This window comes from Geotrypetes seraphini, chromosome 10 (genome assembly GCF_902459505.1).
Source record: "Geotrypetes seraphini chromosome 10, aGeoSer1.1, whole genome shotgun sequence".
Lineage (NCBI taxonomy): Eukaryota > Metazoa > Chordata > Amphibia > Gymnophiona > Dermophiidae > Geotrypetes > Geotrypetes seraphini.
The window spans coordinates 90,841,037-90,862,570 of NC_047093.1; the positions used below are offsets into that span (position 1 = coordinate 90,841,037).

The window sequence follows — 21,534 nt, forward strand, 5'->3', positions numbered from 1 at the left end:
CCTGCCAACAAAAAAAAAAACCCCAAAAGATTCCCCTGCTCTCCCTGCCTGAACTGGCAAACAAGGTGTGCGTTTTTTTTAATGGGTGCAGCTGTTGTATGTACACAACACACACACAAGAGCTACGCCGGGGTATTCCCCTGACAGCAAACTTTTCCCTGACAGTAAGCTCCACCCCACCCCCATTCTAAACCTGATGGTCTAGTGGGCCGTCCCCCCCCTCCAACCTATCCATACCATTTTTAGAAGACTGGCAGGAGGGATGCTCACTCCTCTTCAAAATGGTGGGCCTTCCTGGTGTACCCTGGGGTGCACCGGGAAGGGGCTTAAGGCCCTGATTGGCCCAGGTACTAAGGACTCTCCCAAGTCCACTAGGGGGAGAAGCCTTAGGCACCCAGGCCAATCAGGGCCTTAGGCCCCTCCTCAGTGCATCCCAGGTTGTACCGGGAAGGGAAAGGTCTGCCATTTTGAAGAGGCAAGCCTGTCAGTGGGAATGAGTGAGCATCCCTCCTGTCAGTCTTCTAAAAAAAAACAACCAAAAACAGTACCGGGGGGTCAGAGGGGGTATGGCCCACTAGGCTTGGTGTGGTGGGGGTTGTCGGGAGGGGGGGAAAACTTGCTGATTTTCCACATGGATTGGAGGGAGCATCGGCGGGGAGTGGCAATGGCGGGGGAGGGGGCCACTAGGCAACCAGACCACTAGGCTTGTTTTTGGGCTCCATTTAGGAGGAATTGGGGCCATTCGTGGTGGCAGGTCTAAGCTGCTTTATTTTCCTGTCAGTGCCTGAGCCAATCAGCACTCAGGCACTGACAGGAAAGTAAGGCTATGACAGCTCAGACTCTGCCGGTAAATATCAGCTTCGATTCCTCATAAATGGAAGGGCGTTCCTTTTCGAGACTCACCCAGAGAGATCATATTAATATTAATAAACTTGTTATACTACAGTTTTAATATTAATTACCTCATTCTACCACATTTCCATAGTACAGTCATAGGCTGCTATAAAGCACAGAAAAGATCACGGTGAGCCATTTTGATAATCGGGAGAAAATATGTGCATTTAACGATGGTTTAGCGCCATCATTAAATGCATGGTGACTCCTTTTCACTAAGGGGTGGAGGGAGCAAGGTTCTACTACAGCCACTCAGAAATGGTTTTGCAATGAATATAATTTTTGATTGGTTTTTAGGTTCAGAATCTGATCAGTTTTTATCAAGGCCTCAGAATCAGAAACACAGGCAGTCGTGGTCTCTGGAACAGATTCCCCAAAGACTGTACAATCCTTTCACCTTCAGAGGACCTTACACAGGTCAGTATCTATTCCTGTAAGCTTTTATGTAATTCTTGATAACTTTGATGTAATCCGCCTTGAACTGCAAGGCATTGGCGGAATAGAAATCACTAATGTAATGTAATATCACAAAGCAATTTATGTTATAAACTTTGTCATAGGAAGAAGCAACTATGTATTTTCTGCCCTAATGTACAAACAATCATACAGGAAGGAAAATGAACCCTGCATTAAATAGAGCACAATAAGGGGCATGGTCGGACATATGGCCTTCCAAAAGTTTAGAACATCAGAGGTAAACCAATTTAGAGCATTTATTCAAAAACATCAAGATCAAGACTTGACATGGGGCCATGTTTCAGCATCAACAACCTGCTACAGGGGTCATATAAAAATAGAAACAGAGAAACATGCTAGTAGATAATAGTTAAATGGCACATCCATTCTGCCCATCCGCAGTATCCACTATCTCATTGCTATTATGTAACTTAAATTCAGGACAAACCATTATCTTTTTGCTATTCATTATATTCATATATTTCTTGTATAATCCCTCTGGAGGCTGAACTCGTGGGTTCATGCTCAAAACTATGCCTCCAGAGGAGATTTACAAGAAGGAAGATTAGCAGAGGTAAGTAACTTGGTTTGCAAGTGTTTTGCAAGACAAGCAAAACTTTTGATTACACATCACAACTGAGCCGATGGTTCTTCTCTCTCTAAATGAGCAAGGTCTTGCAATACAAGTACGTCTGCATTATTTCCTATGGAGAAATTTGCTTTGATATGAGAGTGCTTTGGATTACAAGCATGCTTCTGGAACGAATTATGCTCGCAAACCAAGGTTTTATTGTGTATGTATGTGTGTGTGTATATATATATATATATATATATATATATATATATATATATAAATATAAATAAAAACATATGTATTTGCATATATAGTATATATACATTCATTCACATATATATACATATGTATTCACACATATATACACATATATATATTCACACATATATACACATATATATATTACACACACACACACACATATATATATATACACACACACACACACATAGATATCCCACTCTGACAAATTATACTAGACACTGTGGTGTATAGGCCTCTCGCATAAATCGCAACTTTAAACAAATCGAGACTCAGAGCTAAAGACATGGCAATAAACGCCAGAGCCCCTGTAATACTCAGCTACACAGCTGACCTGCTTCAATCATCGGCTCCTCTTACAACCGGCGACCACCACGGAAAAAACTCTACCAGGAGAAAAAACCCGTATTGCAGCCGGTTGTAGAGTCTTTACAAGCTTAAAGCACTATACAACCCAGTGTCTAGAAGTGTGGTAATACAAAAAACATAAACAGTACAAAACACACACACAAATGCCTATTTTGGCTCACCATTTTTAATATACACCCTAAACTGATCACCATTAATGCCTTCACTTTTTCAACATTATATATCACCATTAAGTTTTCTCATTTCCACATTCCCATTATCATCCTATATAATAAAAGGCTAGCCGCTCATGCGCACTCCTATTTGCGTGCTTCCGTGATCAGTAGGTCTGTGGTCGCAGGAGTGCGCATGCGTGCTTATACGTCACCAGCTGCCGATCGCCTCCACAAGCCGGGACCGCAGCTAGCCGCCGATCTTCGTTCCTCCAGCGGGGGGGGGGGGGAGTGGGGGTCTGGGAGGAGAGGGATCGCGGCCGCTCAGCGCCCCCACCGAGGAACTCAGCAACTTTCCGCTGCCCGGGACCCAAGTCCTTTGCCGCCTCCCCCCCTTCCCTTCCCGCAGGCCCGACTGGCGATTTAAGCAGCGTGTGCAGCAGTCTTCACATGCTGCTTCGGGCCCTTCTACTGCCCTGATTTGCTCTGCCACGTCTCTGATGATGTCTGTCTCTCTCTCTCTCTCTCCTTGGCCACTGTCTGTCTTTCTTTCTCTGTCCCTCTGTCGCTCTCTGTGTGTGTCTGTCTTTCTATCTCTCTCTCTCTCCTTGGCTGCTGTCTGTCTGTCTTTCCGTCTCCCTCTGTCACTCTCTGTGTGTGTCTGTCTTTCTATCTCTCTCTCTCTCTCTCTCTCTCCTTGGCTGCTGTCTTTCTATCTCTCTCTCTCTCTCTCCTTGGCTGCTGTCTTTCTATCTCTCTCTCTCTCTCTCCTTGGCTGCTGTCTTTCTATCTCTCTCTCTCTCTCTCCTTGGCTGCTGTCTTTCTATCTCTCTCTCTCTCTCTCCTTGGCTGCTGTCTTTTTGTCTCTCTCTCTCTCTACTTGGCTGCTGTCATTTTGTCTCTTTCTCTCTCTCCTTGGCTGCTGTCTGTCTGTCTCTCTCTCTCCTTGGCTGCTGTCTTTCTATCTCTCTCTCTCCTTGGTTGCTGTCTTTCTATCTCTCTCTCTCTCTCTCTCTCTCTCCTTGGCTGCTGTCTTTCTATCTCTCTCTCTCTCTCTCCTTGGCTGCTGTCTTTCTGTTTCTCTTCTTGGCTGCTGTCTGTTTTTCTGTCTCTTTCTCTCTCTCTTGTTGGATGCTGTCTTTTTGTCTCTTTCTCTCTCTCTCGTTGGCCACTGTCTATCTGTCTTTCTCTCTCTCTTGTTGGCTGCTGTCTTTCTGTCTCTTTCTCTCTTGTTGGCCACTGTCTATCTGTCTTTCTCTCTCTCTCTTGTTGGCTGCTGTCTTTCTTTCTCTTTCTCTCTCTCTCGTTGACCGCTGTCTATCTGTCTTTCTCTCTCTCTCTCTCATTGGCCGCTGTCTGTGTGTCTTTCTGTCTCTTTCTCTGCTCATTAGCCACTGTCTGTCTGTCTTTCTATCTCTCTCTCTCTCCTTGGCCGCTGTCTTTGTGTCTTTCTGTCTTTCTCTCTCATTGGCCGCTGTCTTTCTGTCTCTCTCCCCTTGGCCGCTGTCTGTGTCTTTCTGTCTCTCTCTCTCTCTCTCATTGGCCACTGTCTGTGTGTCTGTCTGCCTTTCTGTCTCTTTCCCTCCCTCCCGTTCCCTGCCTGCGCCCCGCTCCCCTTCCTTTGGCCGCCCCAACAGCCCACCCCACCCCACCCCTTCTCTGCGGCAGCACCACCAGCTTCCAGCGCCATGGCAGCGAATGAACAAATCCTCATCCCGCCCAACAAACTCAAATTCAGAGGTAAGGGGTGTTGGTTCGCCGCCAGGCGGGCAGAAAGCATGGCTCGTGCGAGCTACAACGGTGCTCTGACCCAGAGGGGAGAGTGGAGGCAGAGGAGAAGGCCATGCGAACCAGGGAGCGGCAGTGGTTGTAGCTTTCCCTCCCCTAGCTCCGTAGCTCGGTTGCTGCCACTTCCTTCTCTCCCCGATGTCAGCTCCGAACGTGCGCACGCGCCGCACTCTTTAACATTTTACCAGCCACAGAGCTACGGAACACGCAGGTAGGAGTGCACATGCGCGCTTAGGGTTTTATTATTAGTGATAATATGCAAAATGAAATACTTGATTAGGATGTGGTTAAAAACAAAGGAATATTAAGGCATTATTAGCTATGGTCTTCGCACAAAATATTCAGTTTAACTTAATAAGATTTTATTTAATCCACATTGTCCCTGACAGTCTAATATTCTGTAGATGTATTAATATACTATGTTTCTCATATCTTATATTTTTATATGTATGTATTATAATTCTTGAGGCAGGTTGTTGACGCTTGAAACACCACTCCTTGTCAAGTCTTGATTCTTGATGTTCTGAGTAGATTCTCTAAATTGGTTTACCTCTGGAGTTCTAGAAAGGATATTTGTCTGACCATATTCCTTTTGGTGGGTGCTTTTACAGGTAAAGCCATTCCTGTACTTTGCCTTCTTTCTCATCCACTCCTGTTTCAGATGGAGGTGCTCCTATACCACCTTCTTTGATGGAGTTCTTTTCTATTTTATTTAGATTTTTAAATTTTTTTTTTTTAATTGCACAATGCTTTATTTACTTATGAGACAGTGGTATATAAAATAAATGCAACCTGTAACCTGTCTCACACAATCTTGTTACAGATGGAGTTTGTCTTCTGTCTTGCACAATGTTGTGAAAGCCTAAAACAAAAACAGTACAGTACTGTGGAAACAAAGTTTTTGATGTAAAAGTTTATTGGTAATGATTCTTCACAAGTTAAAAGCTAATACAAGTGATGCAGTCAAAATAGTCACTATGTAGAACACACAATAAAAATTGTGTTGCAGACCCAACACACTCCGTATTTCAGTAGTAATCACCTTCTTTACATTGGCTGAGCTTTGAATGTGTTTCACAGGAGCAGAGTATCAGATGCAAGTCCCTGGGTCCATTAGCCCTGAAGAAGGCATGGACTCCACCACCTGCATTCATTCTCAGGACACTGGAATAAAATCCCCAGGTAAGTATTCCCAAAACCAGTATGAGGCAAGCACCATGTATCTTCCACTTTTAGCTCCCTCAGACTAGTCTTCAGTTATTATCTGAGCCACCATGTAGAATATGCCTGTGAATATTCCATTAACTTCATTTCAGGCAATCCCCCTAAAACAGGGCTGCCCAAGTCCGGTCCTCGAGATCTACTGGCAGGCCAGGTTTTCAGGATATCCACAATGAATATGCATGAGAGAGATTTGCATGCACTGCCTTCTTAGTATGCAAATCTCTCTCATGCATGTTCATTGTAGAAATCCTGAAAACCTGGCCTGCCAGTAGATCTCGAGGACTGGACTTGGGCAGCCCTGCTCTAAAACCTCAGTGACGCCACTTAAGGCTCAAGCATTTCATCGCCTTAAGCTTTGTGTCCAATCATCACTGGTTCTTAACAGTATAAATCATTTGGGGTTTTTTCAATTCAATTTTTTAAGTTATTTAACTGCTTGCTCTCAAAATCAGGGAAAAATGCAGCCGACATGTTTTGCCCGAAGCTTTCTCAAGGCTTTTCCTCTATAATATAAAATACAACTCTTGAAACTTTCATTATAAATACTTGAAAATTTCATTATAAAATATTACCCTTTTTTTTAAAAGCTACTTTGTCACAAGGTAAAAACCTACCTATTTATCACACCACCTTCCTGTTCGACCACCTTTTCAAACTGAGATGGTGGCGGCGTTCTTTTTAAAGCTTAAATATCCGACGCTTGTCTCAGCTGACCGGCAACATCATCTTTTTATGCAAATCACTTCTGAGGAAAGGAGCGGGGCTATTATTTTCACTTTACAGACAGCTTAAATTAGTGAGAGTCAGTCTAACTTCGCATTGAGACCATGCGGTGTTACCGTATTAAGTCTATATAGCCACCTTTGCTCTTTAAAATTCAGCCTTTCTTCTAAATTCCCATCCTCCTTCCCTATTTCCACAAAATCTATAATCCTCCATCTTATTTGATCTACTGTGTGTCCCTTATCTACCCAATGCTGAACTCTTGGAGCTGAAAATTAGCAGGTATGGACCTAATTTCTCCTTCCTGTATCGGATCTGCCCAATATTCAACACTATTTAACTAGCCAAGAACGGTTCCTGGCTGTTTAAATAGCATTTGGCTGGCTAAGAGTTATTATTCAGTGGGATACTGCCAGCTATCTCTGCTTAATATTAGCACTTAGCAGCTAAAGCTAAACTGGTTATATCATGCGATTGCCACTAATTGTTAAGGGCCGACGGGCCAAGTATAGTGGCCAAATCGGGTTGAGGAAATAGCTGGTCTATCTTTGGCCACTATAACTTAATTGGCTAGTGCTTAAAATCGACTTAGACAACTAATTTTTCATCTGGCCAGAAATAGACGTCACCAGAAATGGCCCAGCATTGAATATCCAGGCTCAGCGCTGACCACGAGAGTTAGCCAGCTTCTCTGTTGGGGGTCTGACTATTGGCCCCAATGAGTCTCGGCACAATGCATTAAATTTTTAGGACTTTTAGCCAGACCTTTTTCTTTTTTTTTCTACCAGTTTTAAGGTCTCTTTCTGTGGGAGATGTAAGAAGATCTGTTGAGCCTGACATCTCAAAGAACATGCCATGCCCTTTGTGCAGTGGGAGCAAGATGGATGCTTTCGAGAAAGCCAGCAAGAAGCCAGTATATGGTGGGATATCAATTTGCTCACTGTGGAGGATATTTTTAGAGATTTGTGAAAAATTTAATAATGGCAAACTTGTATGTAAATGTACTCATATTTGTGTGGAATTGCAGATTGTGAAGGTCATTCTCTGCAAAGGGGATGGGGGTGGGAGGCTGTCTGGTGAATTTTGTTAGTCTTCTATTTTAGATGTTTTATTATCTTGATGTAATTTATTCTGTTTGTGGTCTATCTTGTTCCCTTTCCAGTAAGGAGCTGGAAAGGGAACAAGATAAGAATTATTTCTCTGTTTTCACCACAAACTCTACTATACACTTCTCCCTCTGTATCCACAGGGGTTAGGGGCGGAGCTGTCCCACGAATATTAAAAAAACCGCAAATAATATTCGGGCCGGCTCTGACCCCCCCCCCCCCCCCCGCTTCCTCCCAGCATCCCTTAAGCTTTACCTCGTGGTCTAGTGGGTTTTTGGGGGCTGGAGCAATCTTCCTACGCTCCTGCTCTGTGCAAATCACTCATAGGAAATGGCTGCCGTGAGCTTCCGTCCTGCCCCGAAAGCCCACTAGCACTAGGTAAGGCTTAAGGGGGGTCTAAGAGGGCTTAAAAATGCCCCCCCCCCAAAAAAAAAAAAAATGGACAAAAATAAAAAAAATCTCGAATAACCGAATCCACAGATGCTGAAACCGCGGATTCGGAGGGTGAAGTATACATTTACTGCAGTGGCTGCTGCTGAGGCTGGGAATAAATGTTATCCCAGGACAAGCAGGCAGGTATTCTCACTAGTGGGTGATGTCATCCGACAGAGCCCCGACATGGACATCTTGAAAGCATGTCTTGCTTGAAGAAACTTAGAAGTTTCGAGATGCCCGCACCGCGCATGCGCCAGTGCCTTCCCGCCCGATGTACCGGGCGTGTCTCCTCAGTTCTTTTCTTTCCGCGGAGCTGAGAAGTTTGTACTTCATTCTGCGCTGACTGAAATTCAGTTTTTGCCTTCTAATTAACCCGCGTTTCTGTTTATTTCTTTGATTTTATTTCAATTTTACTTTATTTTTCTAAAAAAAAAAAAAAAAAAAAAAAATTTTAAAATTATTTCTTCCGGCGGTTCGGCCGGGCCGGCCTCGTGGCTGCGGCCTAGCGGCTTCGACCTTGCAGCGTCGATTTTCCGGCCTATGTCCCGACCAATCACCGGTTTTAAAAAGTGCAGCAAGTGCCAGCGTGCGATTTCGCTGACGGACCCACACCGACGCTGCCTTCAGTGTCTTGGTCCGGAACACGTTCCGAAATCGTGCCGGCCTTGTTCCACGCTCACTGCGCGCTCGTTTAAGCGGCGCTGCTTGCTCTGGGAGTCGATGTTCAAGATGGAGACTGCCAAGGACATCTCTGCTGCTGCGGCTGTTGAGGTTTCGCCGGTCCGTTCGAAACCTGCATCGACGACTCCTGCATCGAGCATCGTGAAGCCCGCATCGTTCGCACCGGCTTCAGCATTGAGTTCAGCATCGGCGCCTGCTTCCGTCTCCTCGGTTCAGGTACCGCCTTCCACTGTCCCTCCTGTGGTCATCAAAGTGCCTAAAGCTAGCAAGCAGAAGCACTTGGCCACGAAGGAGCGCGAAGACCATACTGGAGGACCCCCTTTCGGTGCGGATCCCTCCATATCGGCTTCGCTTCGTTCCCTGCTAGAAGCTCAGTTTGTCGAGCTTATGCGCACTATGGGACCCCGGCTTATCGCCAACATTCACGGTGAGCTTCCGACCCCGGTTTCAGAGGGCGGTCCGCCCCCTCCCCCTCCTCCTCGTCGTTCGATCTCTCTACTCGACGAGGGGGATCGGCGGAGGGCGGCGGAATCCTCCAGAAGGGCTTCCCTTCCTGAGATGCCACCTTTGGAGCCCATCACACCTCCAAGCCAACAGGGTGCTAGGGCGGCTCATGATAATCGTAGTCCTGGGCATACTGCATCGCAGGAGGAGTTCTTCCGCACTCCATACCAGACCTGGGTGGCGCTGCGTGAATCTGCATCTCTGCCACCTCTACGATCCACTGCATCGAGCCCTATCCATTCCTTTGAGGCTTCAAAGGACCAATCGATGCATAGAAGATCTCGTTCTCCGTCCCGTCACCGGGAGGGGCATCGATCTCGGCACTCTTCTCGGCACTCCTCACGTCATTCGGAGGTGTCTCCGCAGAAGAAGATGCAGCGTTTGGGATACTCCTCGTCGGATTTGTCCCAGCCGGAGGGGCCGGAGTATGAGGAACCATCTACCTCCTATTCTCCCTGCCGATCTCAGCTCTCCCTGGACCCGGAGGCTTCCACGTCTTCTAGCCCGTCTCGTCGGCCGGCCTTGGCGGACCAACTGTCTTTCTCATCCTTTCTCCGACAGATGGCGGATGACTTGGATGTGACTTTGGACACTGGGTCCAAATATTCTAAAGAGTATTTGGACACCATGCATTTACCTCACCCTCCGGCGGAGACACTTCGGCTTCCTCTACACAAGCTGCTGGACCAGACTTTCATGCGCTGTTTTGAGACACCGTATTCCTTGCCTGCAGTTCCCAGTAAACTGGATGCTCGATACCGCATCGTTCACCACAAGGGGTTTGAGGGAGCTCAACTTTCTCATCAGTCCCTTCTAGTCGAGTCCTCTCTCAAACGTTCTCATCCCTCCCAAGTCTATGCTTCCGTGCCTCCGGGCAGAGAGGGGAGAACGATGGATAAGTTTGGTAGACGTATCTATCAGAACTCGATGATGGCGACTCGAGTACTCAACTACAACTTTTTCTTCTCTTCATACTTGGATTTTTTCTTGCCGGTGCTCCGCAAGTTCATTCCTTTCATCGATGCTCAGGCTCGTTTCCAGTTTGAAGAGGTGGTGGCGACCCTGTCCCAATTACGCCTTCAACTGATGCAATCCTCCTACGATGCCTTTGAGCTCTCAGCTCGAGCTGCGGCATGTTCGGTTGCCATGCGTCGCCTGGCATGGCTTCGAACCATCGATATGGATCCGAACCTCCAAGACAGACTTGCAAATGTACCTTGTGCAGGAGCGGATCTATTTGATGAGTCCATCGAAACTGTTACTAAAAAGCTGTCGGACCATGAAAAGTCTTTTCAGTCTATTCTACGTCCTAAACCGAAGCCTCAGCAGTCTCGTCCATCTAGACCGCCTCAAATTTACCAGCGGCGTTATCAACCGAGGCAGACTCCTCCTGCGAGACAGCCTGCGAAGAGACAGCCTCCGCAAAAGACTCAGCAGAAGCCTCAGATGCCGGCTGCACCCAAGGCTACTCAGCCTTTTTGACTCTCTTCCAGGGAGCATAACCGACGTTCTGTCTTCCCCGGTTTTTCCCATAGGGGTCGTCTCCATCATTTTTGTCATCGATGGGAGTCAATCACCACAGACCTTTGGGTCCTTACCATCATAAGAGAGGGATACTCTCTTCATTTCCAACGGGTCCCCCCGGACCACCCTCCAAGAGAGCATCCTTCCAACTTAACGCAGACCGCTCTTCTTCTCCAGGAGGCTCAGGCTTTGCTTCGGCTTCGGGCCGTCGAGCCGGTCCCGTTAGATCAGCAAAACCAAGGGTTTTACTCCCGGTATTTCCTAGTTCCGAAGAAGACGGGCGATCTGCGGCCCATTTTGGACCTTCGAGTCCTCAACAAGTTTTTGGTCAAGGAGCGGTTCCGTATGCTGACCCTTGCCTCTCTCTATCCCCTCCTCGAGCAGAACGATTGGTTATGCTCTCTGGACCTCAAGGAGGCCTACACTCACATCCCGATTCATCCGGCCTCCCGCAAGTTCCTCAGATTTCGGGTGGGACATCTACATCTGCAGTATCGAGTGCTTCCATTTGGCCTTTCCTCTTCGCCCAGAGTCTTCACGAAGTGTCTGGTGGTGGTGGCCGCTGCACTCCAGAACATGGGTCTCCAGGTGTTTCCATACCTCGACGACTGGCTCATCAAGGCCCCGTCGGCCCCAGAGGTCATTTCGGCGACCTTGACTACAATTTGTTTTCTGCAGCACTTGGGCTTCGAGATCAACTTTCCCAAGTCACATCTTCAGCCCACCCAGACTCTCCCCTTCATCGGGGCGGTCCTGGATACCATCCAACTTCGAGCGTTCCTTCCTCCTCAGCGCATGGATGCTCTTCTTCTACTCTGCCAATCGGTGTCTTCTCGCCCGTCCATCTCAGCGAGACACATGATGGTCCTCTTGGGTCACATGGCATCCACAGTTCATGTGACACCTTTTGCCAGACTACATCTCAGAATTCCTCAATGGACCTTGGCATCTCAGTGGACTCAGGTGTCCGACCCATTGTCCCGCCACATTGTAGTCACTCCTGCTCTACGGCAGTCTCTTCTCTGGTGGATGACCTCTTCGAATCTATCCAGAGGTTTGCTGTTTCACTCTCCTCCCCACCAGAAAGTTCTCACGACCGATTCATCGAACTATGCATGGGGAGCTCATCTGGATGGTCTTCGCACTCAGGGGTTCTGGACAAGTGCGGAACGACTCCATCAAATCAATCTTCTGGAGCTCAGAGCCATCTTCAATGCTCTTCAGGCTTTCCAACATCTGCTTCACGACATGGTGGTCCTGATTCGCACCGACAATCAGGTCACCATGTATTATGTAAACAAGCAAGGGGGCACGGGCTCGGCCTCCCTCTGCCAGGAAGCTCTTCGAGTCTGGGATTGGGCGGTCCGCCACAACACCTTCCTCAGGGCTGTCTACATTCAGGGGAAGGACAATGTCTTGGCAGACAAATTGAGTCGTCTTCTCCAACCTCACGAATGGACGCTCAATTCCAAACCCCTTCATCAGATATTTGCACAGTGGGGGACACCTCAGATAGACCTCTTTGCAGCCCCCCACAACTTCAAGCTGCCTCAGTTTTGCTCCAGGATCTACACTCCTCTCCACCTCGAGGCAGACGCTTTTCTGCTGGGTTGGGGGAATCGCTTCCTATATGCGTTTCCTCCTTTTCCTCTCATTCAGAAGACTCTGGTCAAGTTGAGATCAGACCATGCCACCATGATTCTAATTGCTCCTCGGTGGCCCAGACAACCTTGGTTCTCCCTTCTACTTCAACTCAGCAGCAGGGAGCCCATACTTCTTCCAGTGTTTCCTTCACTACTCACTCAACATCAAGGTTCACTACTTCATCCCAATCTGCAGTCCCTCCACCTGACAGCTTGGTTCCTTTCAACATAACTCCTCACCAGTTTTCTCAAGCAGTGAGGGAGGTCTTGGAGGCTTCCAGGAAGCCTGCTACTCGACAATGCTACTCCCAAAAATGGACTAGATTCTCCTCCTGGTGTATTTCCAATGCCACGGAACCTCAGCGAGCTTCCCTTTCTTCTGTATTGGACTACCTTCTACACCTATCTCAGTCTGGTCTCAAGTCTACCTCCATACGAGTCCACCTGAGTGCTATTGCGGCTTTCCATCAGCCTCTACAGGGGAAACCTTTGTCTGCTCATCCTGTGGTTTCCAAATTTATGAAAGGGCTTTTCCATGTCAACCCTCCTATCAAACCTCCTCCTGTGGTTTGGGATCTCAATGTTGTCCTGTCTCATCTCATGAAGCCTACGTTTGAACCTCTCAACAAGGCTCCACTTAAGTATCTCACCTGGAAGGTGGTTTTTCTGGTGGCCCTCACGTCTGCTCGCCGCGTCAGTGAGCTTCAGGCCCTAGTGGCGGATCCACCGTTCACTGTATTCCATCATGACAAGGTGGTTCTTCGTACTCATCCGAAATTCCTGCCTAAAGTGGTCTCTGAATTTCACATCAACCAATCCATCGTGCTTCCAGTGTTCTTTCCAAAGCCTCATTCTCATCCTGGGGAAGCTGCTTTGCACACTCTGGACTGTAAACGTGCTTTAGCTTTCTACTTAGATCGCACAAAGCCTCACAGAACTGCTCCTCAACTTTTCGTCTCCTTTGATCCAAACAAGTTGGGACGACCTGTATCGAAGCGTACCATCTCTAACTGGATGGCGGCTTGTATCTCTTCCTGCTATGCCCAGGCTGGATTATCCCTTCCCTGTAAGGTCACGGCCAATAAGGTCAGAGCAATGGCAGCCTCTGTAGCCTTCCTCAGATCGACACCGATTGAGGAGATTTGTAAGGCTGCCACTTGGTCCTCGGTTCATACATTCACCTCTCATTATTGTCTGGACACTTTTTCCAGACGGGATGGACAGTTTGGCCAAACAGTGTTACAAAATTTATTCTCTTGAAATTGCCAACTCTCCCACCATCCCTTTGGGGTTAGCTTGGAGGTCACCCACTAGTGAGAATACCTGCCTGCTTGTCCTGGGATAAAGCAATGTTACTTACCGTAACAGTTGTTATCCAGGGACAGCAGGCAGCTATTCTCACGTCCCACCCACCTCCCCTGGGTTGGCTTCTCAGGCTAGCTACCTGAACTGAGGAGACACGCCCGGTACATCGGGCGGGAAGGCACTGGCGCATGCGCGGTGCGGGCATCTCGAAACTTCTAAGTTTCTTCAAGCAAGACATGCTTTCAAGATGTCCGTGTCGGGGCTCTGTCGGATGACATCACCCACTAGTGAGAATAGCTGCCTGCTGTCCCTGGATAACAACTGTTACGGTAAGTAACATTGCTAATTGATAACAGTTGTCACTGCTTTTCACCCAGCCTCAAAGGCAGCCACTGTAGTGGATGTATAGCAGAGTTTGTGGTGAAAGAAGAAACATCATTCCTATCTTGTTCCCTTCGTAGGGTTACCATATTTGTGAAGACAAAAAAAAAAAGAGGACACATGACTCTGCCTATACTCCACTGAGCATGGGGCATTGACGCCATTTGTGAAAGCTTCAGGTTTGAAAATAATTCTACATGCAAAATGACACCAGCGCAAGGTTTTAAAATTATAACCAGGATTTATTGAATTATTGGTTCTATTTTCCCATTATTAGATCAAAAGAATAGCATAATTGCTTACGTTGCGCTCATGGGAGATCATCATCGTGGCCAAAGACTGGCCTTCTCACAATGGTCTCGTTTTTCTATCTCATTACAGTCTATTATATAACTTTTGGTTTAGTGACATCATCAAGTTTGACGACCAATAACATTTCTCTGGGTGGTCTTAAAGTTTAGACAAAGAAACATTCCTCCATGTTTAAAAGTTATACAAAGTTTCAGATGATTTCTGAATTAACATTAACATTCAAAAGAATTCACAATTATTAACATGGTAAATTCTCAGTCCTTCCATGCTGACAAGTTCTGAGCCTTAAAGGAAAAAAAAAACTCCTAAGCTGACAGATTCAAATTGCACAGCCTTACACAGAAATCTTACTCAGGAGAAAAAGGGGGGGTTAAATCCCCCTCTCCTCTTCCTGAAGCGTGGGCTTCCAAGGCCCCCCTTCTCCCTATTCTTGAGACTGACTCTAATTACTTCCAGATGTTGTGCTCAAGATTTTTCCTTAATATTTCTTATAAAACCATTTATATAAACCATTTATATTTCCACATATCACATCCATGGGCCCCAAACATTCATAATTTCATTCATATCTTGGCCATTCATACTTCATACATTTTATATCTCAGTTTGGAATATGGAGTTTTCCTAACTGGCCTGAGCACATCTGTTTTCAATTAGAACCACGAGGCTAAAGGCGGGAAGCTGAACAAAGAACAGAAACTATTCACTGGCACAAGATGCTGGCCTAAGACAGGACAGTTATAGTACATACAAAAGAACCTCCATGTAATCATGTAATCATGATTTCCACCATGATTTAGCTTCAACAGCAAAGTACACAAAAAACACCATTCTTTTCCTTATATTAATCTTTAGTGTGTTTTTTCTTCTGGCCTTAGCTACATTATATTAAAATTTTTATTCACCTGTTTTTCCGTACGCTTCTATTTGGGCGTGGTCCTTAACTAACACAGAATTTTCTCTAACTAGAATTACCCAGAATCATATGAAAAACTGGCGCTACAAAAATACTGCACTATCATGCTTCTGACCTCAATATCGTCCCATAACGAGCACGCTAGCCACGCGCCACGACTCACCACCCACAGCCCTGCCTACCTTTTGCCCATTTCCTTGGTCCCCCTCATTCCCCACGGGTGCTTCTTCCTCTCTCCTTCCAACCCCTCTCTCCTGTGGGTGCTTCTTTCTTTCTTTCTTTCTTTTTCTTTTTCTTTTTCTCTTTACAACCTCCTCTTCCTCCTCCAACCTCCAATGTTGATCCTGACTTCCCAGCTTACCTCCTCCTCGGCTGCTGTAATTCAATCTTCAGGCAGCCAGCTCAGCAACGGCTGCCTGAAGATTGAATTATTGTGGCTGGGGAGGAGGTAGGTGGGGGAGTCTGGAGAGCCAGCTAAACCAGACAGACCCCCCTAATTTAAAAAAAAAAAAAAAAAAAAAAGTCAGAGCACCCAGACAGTCCTCTAAAAAGAGGACATGTCCGGGTTTTCCCGGACATATGGTAACCCCTAATCCTTTAGCACAGTAAAGGAAGAGGGTATAATGCCTCCTTCAGTTTCTTGGATAACTTGTTAGCACTGTCTGTTATATCTAGCCTTTGCATAATCCTTACATGTGCTCTGTTCTGTGTTTCCCAATAGTGCCAGATGAAGGAATGCATTCCACGCCTACTCGGAGCTCTGGAGCAAATCGGAAAGCTGAGAAGCAGCAGCAGTTTGGTTTCTGGTTAATGCCTGGTGCTCCTACCTCTGCTGCATCCATCACCTATGTTCCTACAGTTCCACTTGTGCCTTACTCCTCCAACATAGTGTAAGACCTTGAAACTTATAGCCCTTTGGGTTCAATATTCAGCAATGCTTAACTGATTAGGAGAGACACCCACCCAGGTAAATCCTGCCGACTGAGCCATACCTGGATTTTTAGTGGCATTTACCTAGATAATAACACTGAATGTTTGAGTAGTCCACCTTGTAAGTATCCAGGACAGAGTTGGAGTGGATCACAGATGTTCATTTCCCATATTACTATAGTAACTGGGCATGTTAAACCACATTTCTGTGTCACCTGATAGACCGGTATAGTCCTTTACTGATAGGTTATATCTCATTGTGACCAGCAGGTAGAGACTGAGACCAAAACTTAGTTGTAGTATATTAGCTTAGGCTCCCTCTAGCAACCCAGTATTTCTCAGTCTCCAGCAGATAAAGGTAGGGAAAAAATATCTGCCTCCCTCTGTTAGGCCTCTTGGAAATTTGTTTTAGGACTCCTGATTCCCTTATTGAGCATGCATCTTTTAAATTCTACTAATCTGCTGCTGGAGAGACTGAAAGCATCTGTGGAACTCCTCTCATATGAGGAAAAACTAAAGAGATTAGGTTTCTTCAGCTTGAAAAAGAGACAGCTGAGGGGAGATATAATTGAAGTCTACAAAATCCTGAGTGGTTTAGAACAAGTACAAATGGATCAATTTTTTTTACACCATCAGAAATTACAAAGACTAGGGGGACACTCAATGAAGTTGCAGGAAAATACTTTTAAAACCAATAGGAGGAAATATTTTTTCACTTAAGAGAATAGTTAAGCTCTGGAATGCATTGCCAGAGGATGTGGTAAGAGTAGTTAATGTAGCTGGTTTTAAAAAAAGGTTTGGACAAGTTCCTGGAGGAGAGTCCATAGTCTGCTATTGAGAAAGACATGAGGGAAGCCACTGCTGAATCGGTAGCATGGAATGTTACTACTATTTGGGGTTTTGCCAGATATATGTGATCTGGATTGGCCACTGTGAAGACAAGATACTGGTCTAGATGGACCATTGGTCTGACTCATTATGGCTATTCTTATGTTAAACCCAGATATGCTAACTGCTGTTAGCACATCCTCTGGTAACAAGTTCCAGAGCTTAATTATTCATTGAGCGAAAAAATATTTCTTCATTTTCATTTTGAAAGTACCATACTATACCATACCATACCATACTAGTTTATTGTGTGTATGCTGCATTATTCCACAAAGGATTCAATGCAGATCACAGTAAAAAAAAAAAAAAAAAAGTCTCAACAATGGAGGGAATTACAGAACAGGGATGAGAAGTAGTGCGAAGTCCCAGGATAAAAAACCACCTGTGATCTCTGTCTCAAAGTAGGCAGTTTGAAAACTGTCTCCCAGAATGCACTGAGGTGAAAGGATGAAAACAACCCACAATAATTAGAAATTTCCTTCTAAACCCCAAACCATATCGTGTATCTGATGCTGTTACCCATGTTCATTTTGGAATTGAATATGTGTAATATGCTGTTACCCATGGAAATGGCTCTGAAAATTTCCTATCTTCTACATGGCTACAATAACACACATTGTTTGACTGAGCTTAATTATGACCTGCATTTTTTTAGAAGCATTTCTGTAGGTGGGGATTAGGTTTGAGAAGGCAGCAACATGTGTGATTCTGGATTTTCTGCATGGAAAATAATAGTTCTTTAAGTTCAATTTATTTTAATATAAAACCAAGGTAGTTTTGCTTTGAATATTTCCCTAGGAAAATTTACTGTAGAGATTTGTACCTGCTTTTCCACTATTATAGGCAGTTTGGTTATTGCCCCTTGTATATGTGGTAAAATTTAAGGGTGGTAGGAGGGTGTTTTATTCTGTAGTATCTACATATTACTTCCTGTTCTCAGTGTCATTGGAGAACCTGTGCAATAGGTTTGTATGCAGTTTGCACAAATAGCAGGAGACCTCCTGACCACTCACAAATCTATAAATGGAGCCCTGATGCTGCATGGGAAGTGCCTGTTCCATAACGGCATCAGCATTCCTTACATTTAGGCATCCGCGATTAACACCAGCCATAGAGCTGACATAACTGAGCTTGCCTAAATGTGGCATGAGCATGTTTAACTTATAGTATCCTACAGCTGTGTGCGTTTATGTTTATTAAGAACTTTATATACCGCATAACAGCCTAACAGGATCCAAGCGGTTTACAATACGTATTTCATATTCATCAAGAGAAGAACTCCATTAAAGATAGAAAAGGAAAGATTAAGAGCAAAAGTTATTTTTTTTATTTTTTTTTTTGCATAAAATATCATAACAAACATCTAAAACAATTCTAATAATAAAATCTCAATGAATCACAATTAATACCTACAGCTAAAAATCTTCCATTACAGAATTAATCATTATATAAACACAGATCACAGTCTCAAACTCTGTTCTAAGTTGAGAAGGCCAATTGGAAAAAATTTTAAATATCTTTTAAAGTTTATATACGATTCTTCTTTTCTCAAGTCTATGGGCAGATTATTCCATAACCGCGGAACTAAATAAAAGAATGCACAATCTCTAGTTGACACAAGATGTGCCTTTGAAATGTGAGGGAAGACATTCAGAGATCGTAATAAACGCCTTGGGGCATAAAATAGCACCAAATTAGAAAGATTTGAAGGCTGCAGCTTTAATAATGCTCTATGTGCTAACATTAGGATCTTAAATTTGTAACTGGGAAACACGCCACTGTCCCCCTCATGCTCATCTCGGATGTACAACCCCCCCCCCCTTGCATTTGCATACTATAGCACTTAGGCATACCCTTATAGAATAGCACTTAGGGTGCTTACATGCATCCTACTTTTTGATGCATATATACACCTATCGAGTATCTGTAGGTACTTTCCTTCTATTAATGGGATATATGAATATTAGTGCCAAGGGTTCAGTAAGGAATTGGATAGGGTAGAGCCCTTCTATTAATTGTTTTGTTGTTGAAGAACTTTTTATTTCTCTTTACAGCTACTGTCCTTCCCCAGCATCTACCTCAACCCCTCCTGCTTTTTCCCGTCTCTATTATACCAAGGGGTGCCAAGTATCAGAACTGTATCCTGAAGCAGCCCGCCTGCACCGTCGATCCCTGACACTGGGTGCAGAGGGTCTGGAAGAGCTCAGCTGGTCTTTGAACCGAGCCTTAGAAGCTGCAAATGGTGTAAGAAGGACAACCAAGAAGATAAGCCACTCGCTGATCTTTGACCTGAGCCACAGCCGCAGTTTGAGGGGGTCTTGTCTTTTCTGAAGAGAGCCAGAAAATTTTTCTGTGGGACCCATTTTTAATATTTTATATAACTTGATAAAAATGGAAGGTCATAGACAAATGTCTTGATCACTGCAGCTGTTTGTCAAGAATGGGAAATAAGTTTCATTTATTTTGTCATGAATGTGGCAAAAGTCCTGAATTTCTTATCTGTGAAGGAGCATCCTTCTCCGGCAGGTTACCAAAACCACTTCATGCCTGCAAGAGGTCACTCCTGACTGGAAAAGATCGCTCTCTGTGTCTGTTGTGGGTTCCCACTCCCACATCCTTTTACAGCAGAAATCTTTTTGGTTTTGACATGGTTTGCTTTTAATATGCAGCAACACTTGTTGCACTTCCATTATCTCAGGGCAAGCTAAGATTGCTGCACTAGGATGAAGGCTTGAAAAATACAAAGCTTGCCTGCTTTTATGATGTAAGAGTTGCTCATCCAGCAGCTCTGGTTATAAGGATTGTTGAGATGACAGAAACTTTGGGGTAGCATTCCCCACAATGGAAGCCGATGTGAAGTCTCCTCTGCACTTTAACATTCAGCTTTTCTGCTTTTTTGCACCCAAGCTTAACATTCCATGAAGGGGCTCCCTATTTGATACACCCCTTTCTGACAGAATTGTATGTTAGTCAACAGTTTATTACCCACCTCAGAGGTCTCTTAAAAGTCACTGGAAACTACATGGATATTGCAGTGAGGCTAAGGGTTTGATGCAAGGTAACAGTAATAAGCAATCACACAGAAATGTGTGCTCAGACTTCTATGACAACCACACTCCTTGGTTTTTTTTTTCATTTGTAGCAGGCTTTATACAAATAACCCAGAGGTGCAGTCTTCCCACCAAGGATATATACCTCAGTGTGTATTCCCTCGCCATATCACATAGAAAGATGCTGGAGTACCCTAGGCCCCTAGGCAATGTTGACACTCGTAAAAAAAAAAAAATAATAATAATGACAATAATAATCATGGTGGCAGTGGATTTTATTGGGGTAAGACACCAAGGGAAATCTGTGCCTTCATATGTGGTTGAGTTTCAGATATCCTTTAAGGTGGTGTTCTCACACTTTAGTGCGATTCAGATTCAGAAGTAAAGAATGCATGTGCCAGTCCCATCAAGTTTAAGGAGTGTTGGTTCCTTATCCACAGATGTTTAGGTACTTATTCCCTCCTTGTGCTTTTCCTGCTGGCCTTCTGCCAAAGATATACATGTAGTGCTAACTACAGTTTGGTCATAGCCTTACTTTGAACAGCATTCGTGCTTACCAATAACAGGTGTTTTTCATAGACGGCAGGATCGATTAGGCACACAAATGGATGCCTGGCCCAGTCCTGCTTTTCAATGGGGGAAAAATGTGAACAAACTTCCACAAATTTGAGGGCCAGAAAACCTGACATCTAAAATGCATTGTGTTGCCGTTGACAAATAGACAACCTGTAATAACGAAGAAGTACTCCATTCAAATACCCCAGATTATTTTTTAATTTCCAAACATACAGTAGAAAGTAGCTGGAGCCCTGCTGCTACTGTCCTGTAATTTAACACGATACTTGGCATTTCACGGGGGAGAGGTTGCTTGCACTCCAATTTGTGACAAAGGCAGCCTACAGGATAGTTTAATAATAATAATAATAATAATTTTATTCTTATATACCGCCATACCCGGAGAGTTCTAGGCGGTTTACATCAGTTACAGTAGTATCTGCGTTGACACGCAGATTTACAAACAGTTTGAACAATTTTAAACAATTTATCAGCAGTACACAATTTATCAGGTAGAAACAAATGTAAGAGCGGGGTTTACAGCATTTTATCATGTAAAGACAATTTATCCGATGTAAATAGTTTATTGGATATAAGCAGTGTTAATCGAACTTAACAGAGGATGACTGGCGGAGGGGAGATGGGGGAGAGGGGAGCAATTAAGGGGGGGGAAGAGCGGGGGTGGGTGGGGGGGGGGTGTAGTAATGTAAGCGGGGGGGGGGGGGGGTTGTTAGGGGTCTTGTTTGCCGAATAGGTGGGTTTTGAGTGATTTTCTGAAGCCGAGGTAAGTGGGGGCCTCGAGTATCATTTGTGCAAGCCATGGGTTGAGCTTAGCTGCTTGGAAGGCGAAGGTTTTGTCTAGG

General features: G+C 45.0%; 1 protein-coding gene across 3 annotated transcripts in view; it reads left to right on the forward strand.

Moving 5' to 3' along the window:
• Positions 1–20,403, forward strand: part of AKNA (AT-hook transcription factor) — a 193,256-nt gene extending 172,853 nt beyond the window's left edge. For all 3 annotated transcript variants that reach the window (XM_033960078.1, XM_033960080.1, XM_033960079.1), the window contains exons 18-22: positions 1,192–1,311; positions 5,575–5,676; positions 7,230–7,361; positions 15,970–16,138; positions 19,121–20,403. In XM_033960078.1, coding sequence (XP_033815969.1) covers positions 1,192–1,311; positions 5,575–5,676; positions 7,230–7,361; positions 15,970–16,138; positions 19,121–19,397 — 800 coding nt within the window. In that variant the 3' untranslated portion in view covers positions 19,398–20,403. The remainder of the gene's footprint in view (positions 1–1,191; positions 1,312–5,574; positions 5,677–7,229; positions 7,362–15,969; positions 16,139–19,120) is intronic.
• Positions 20,404–21,534: the final 1,131 nt, after the last annotated feature.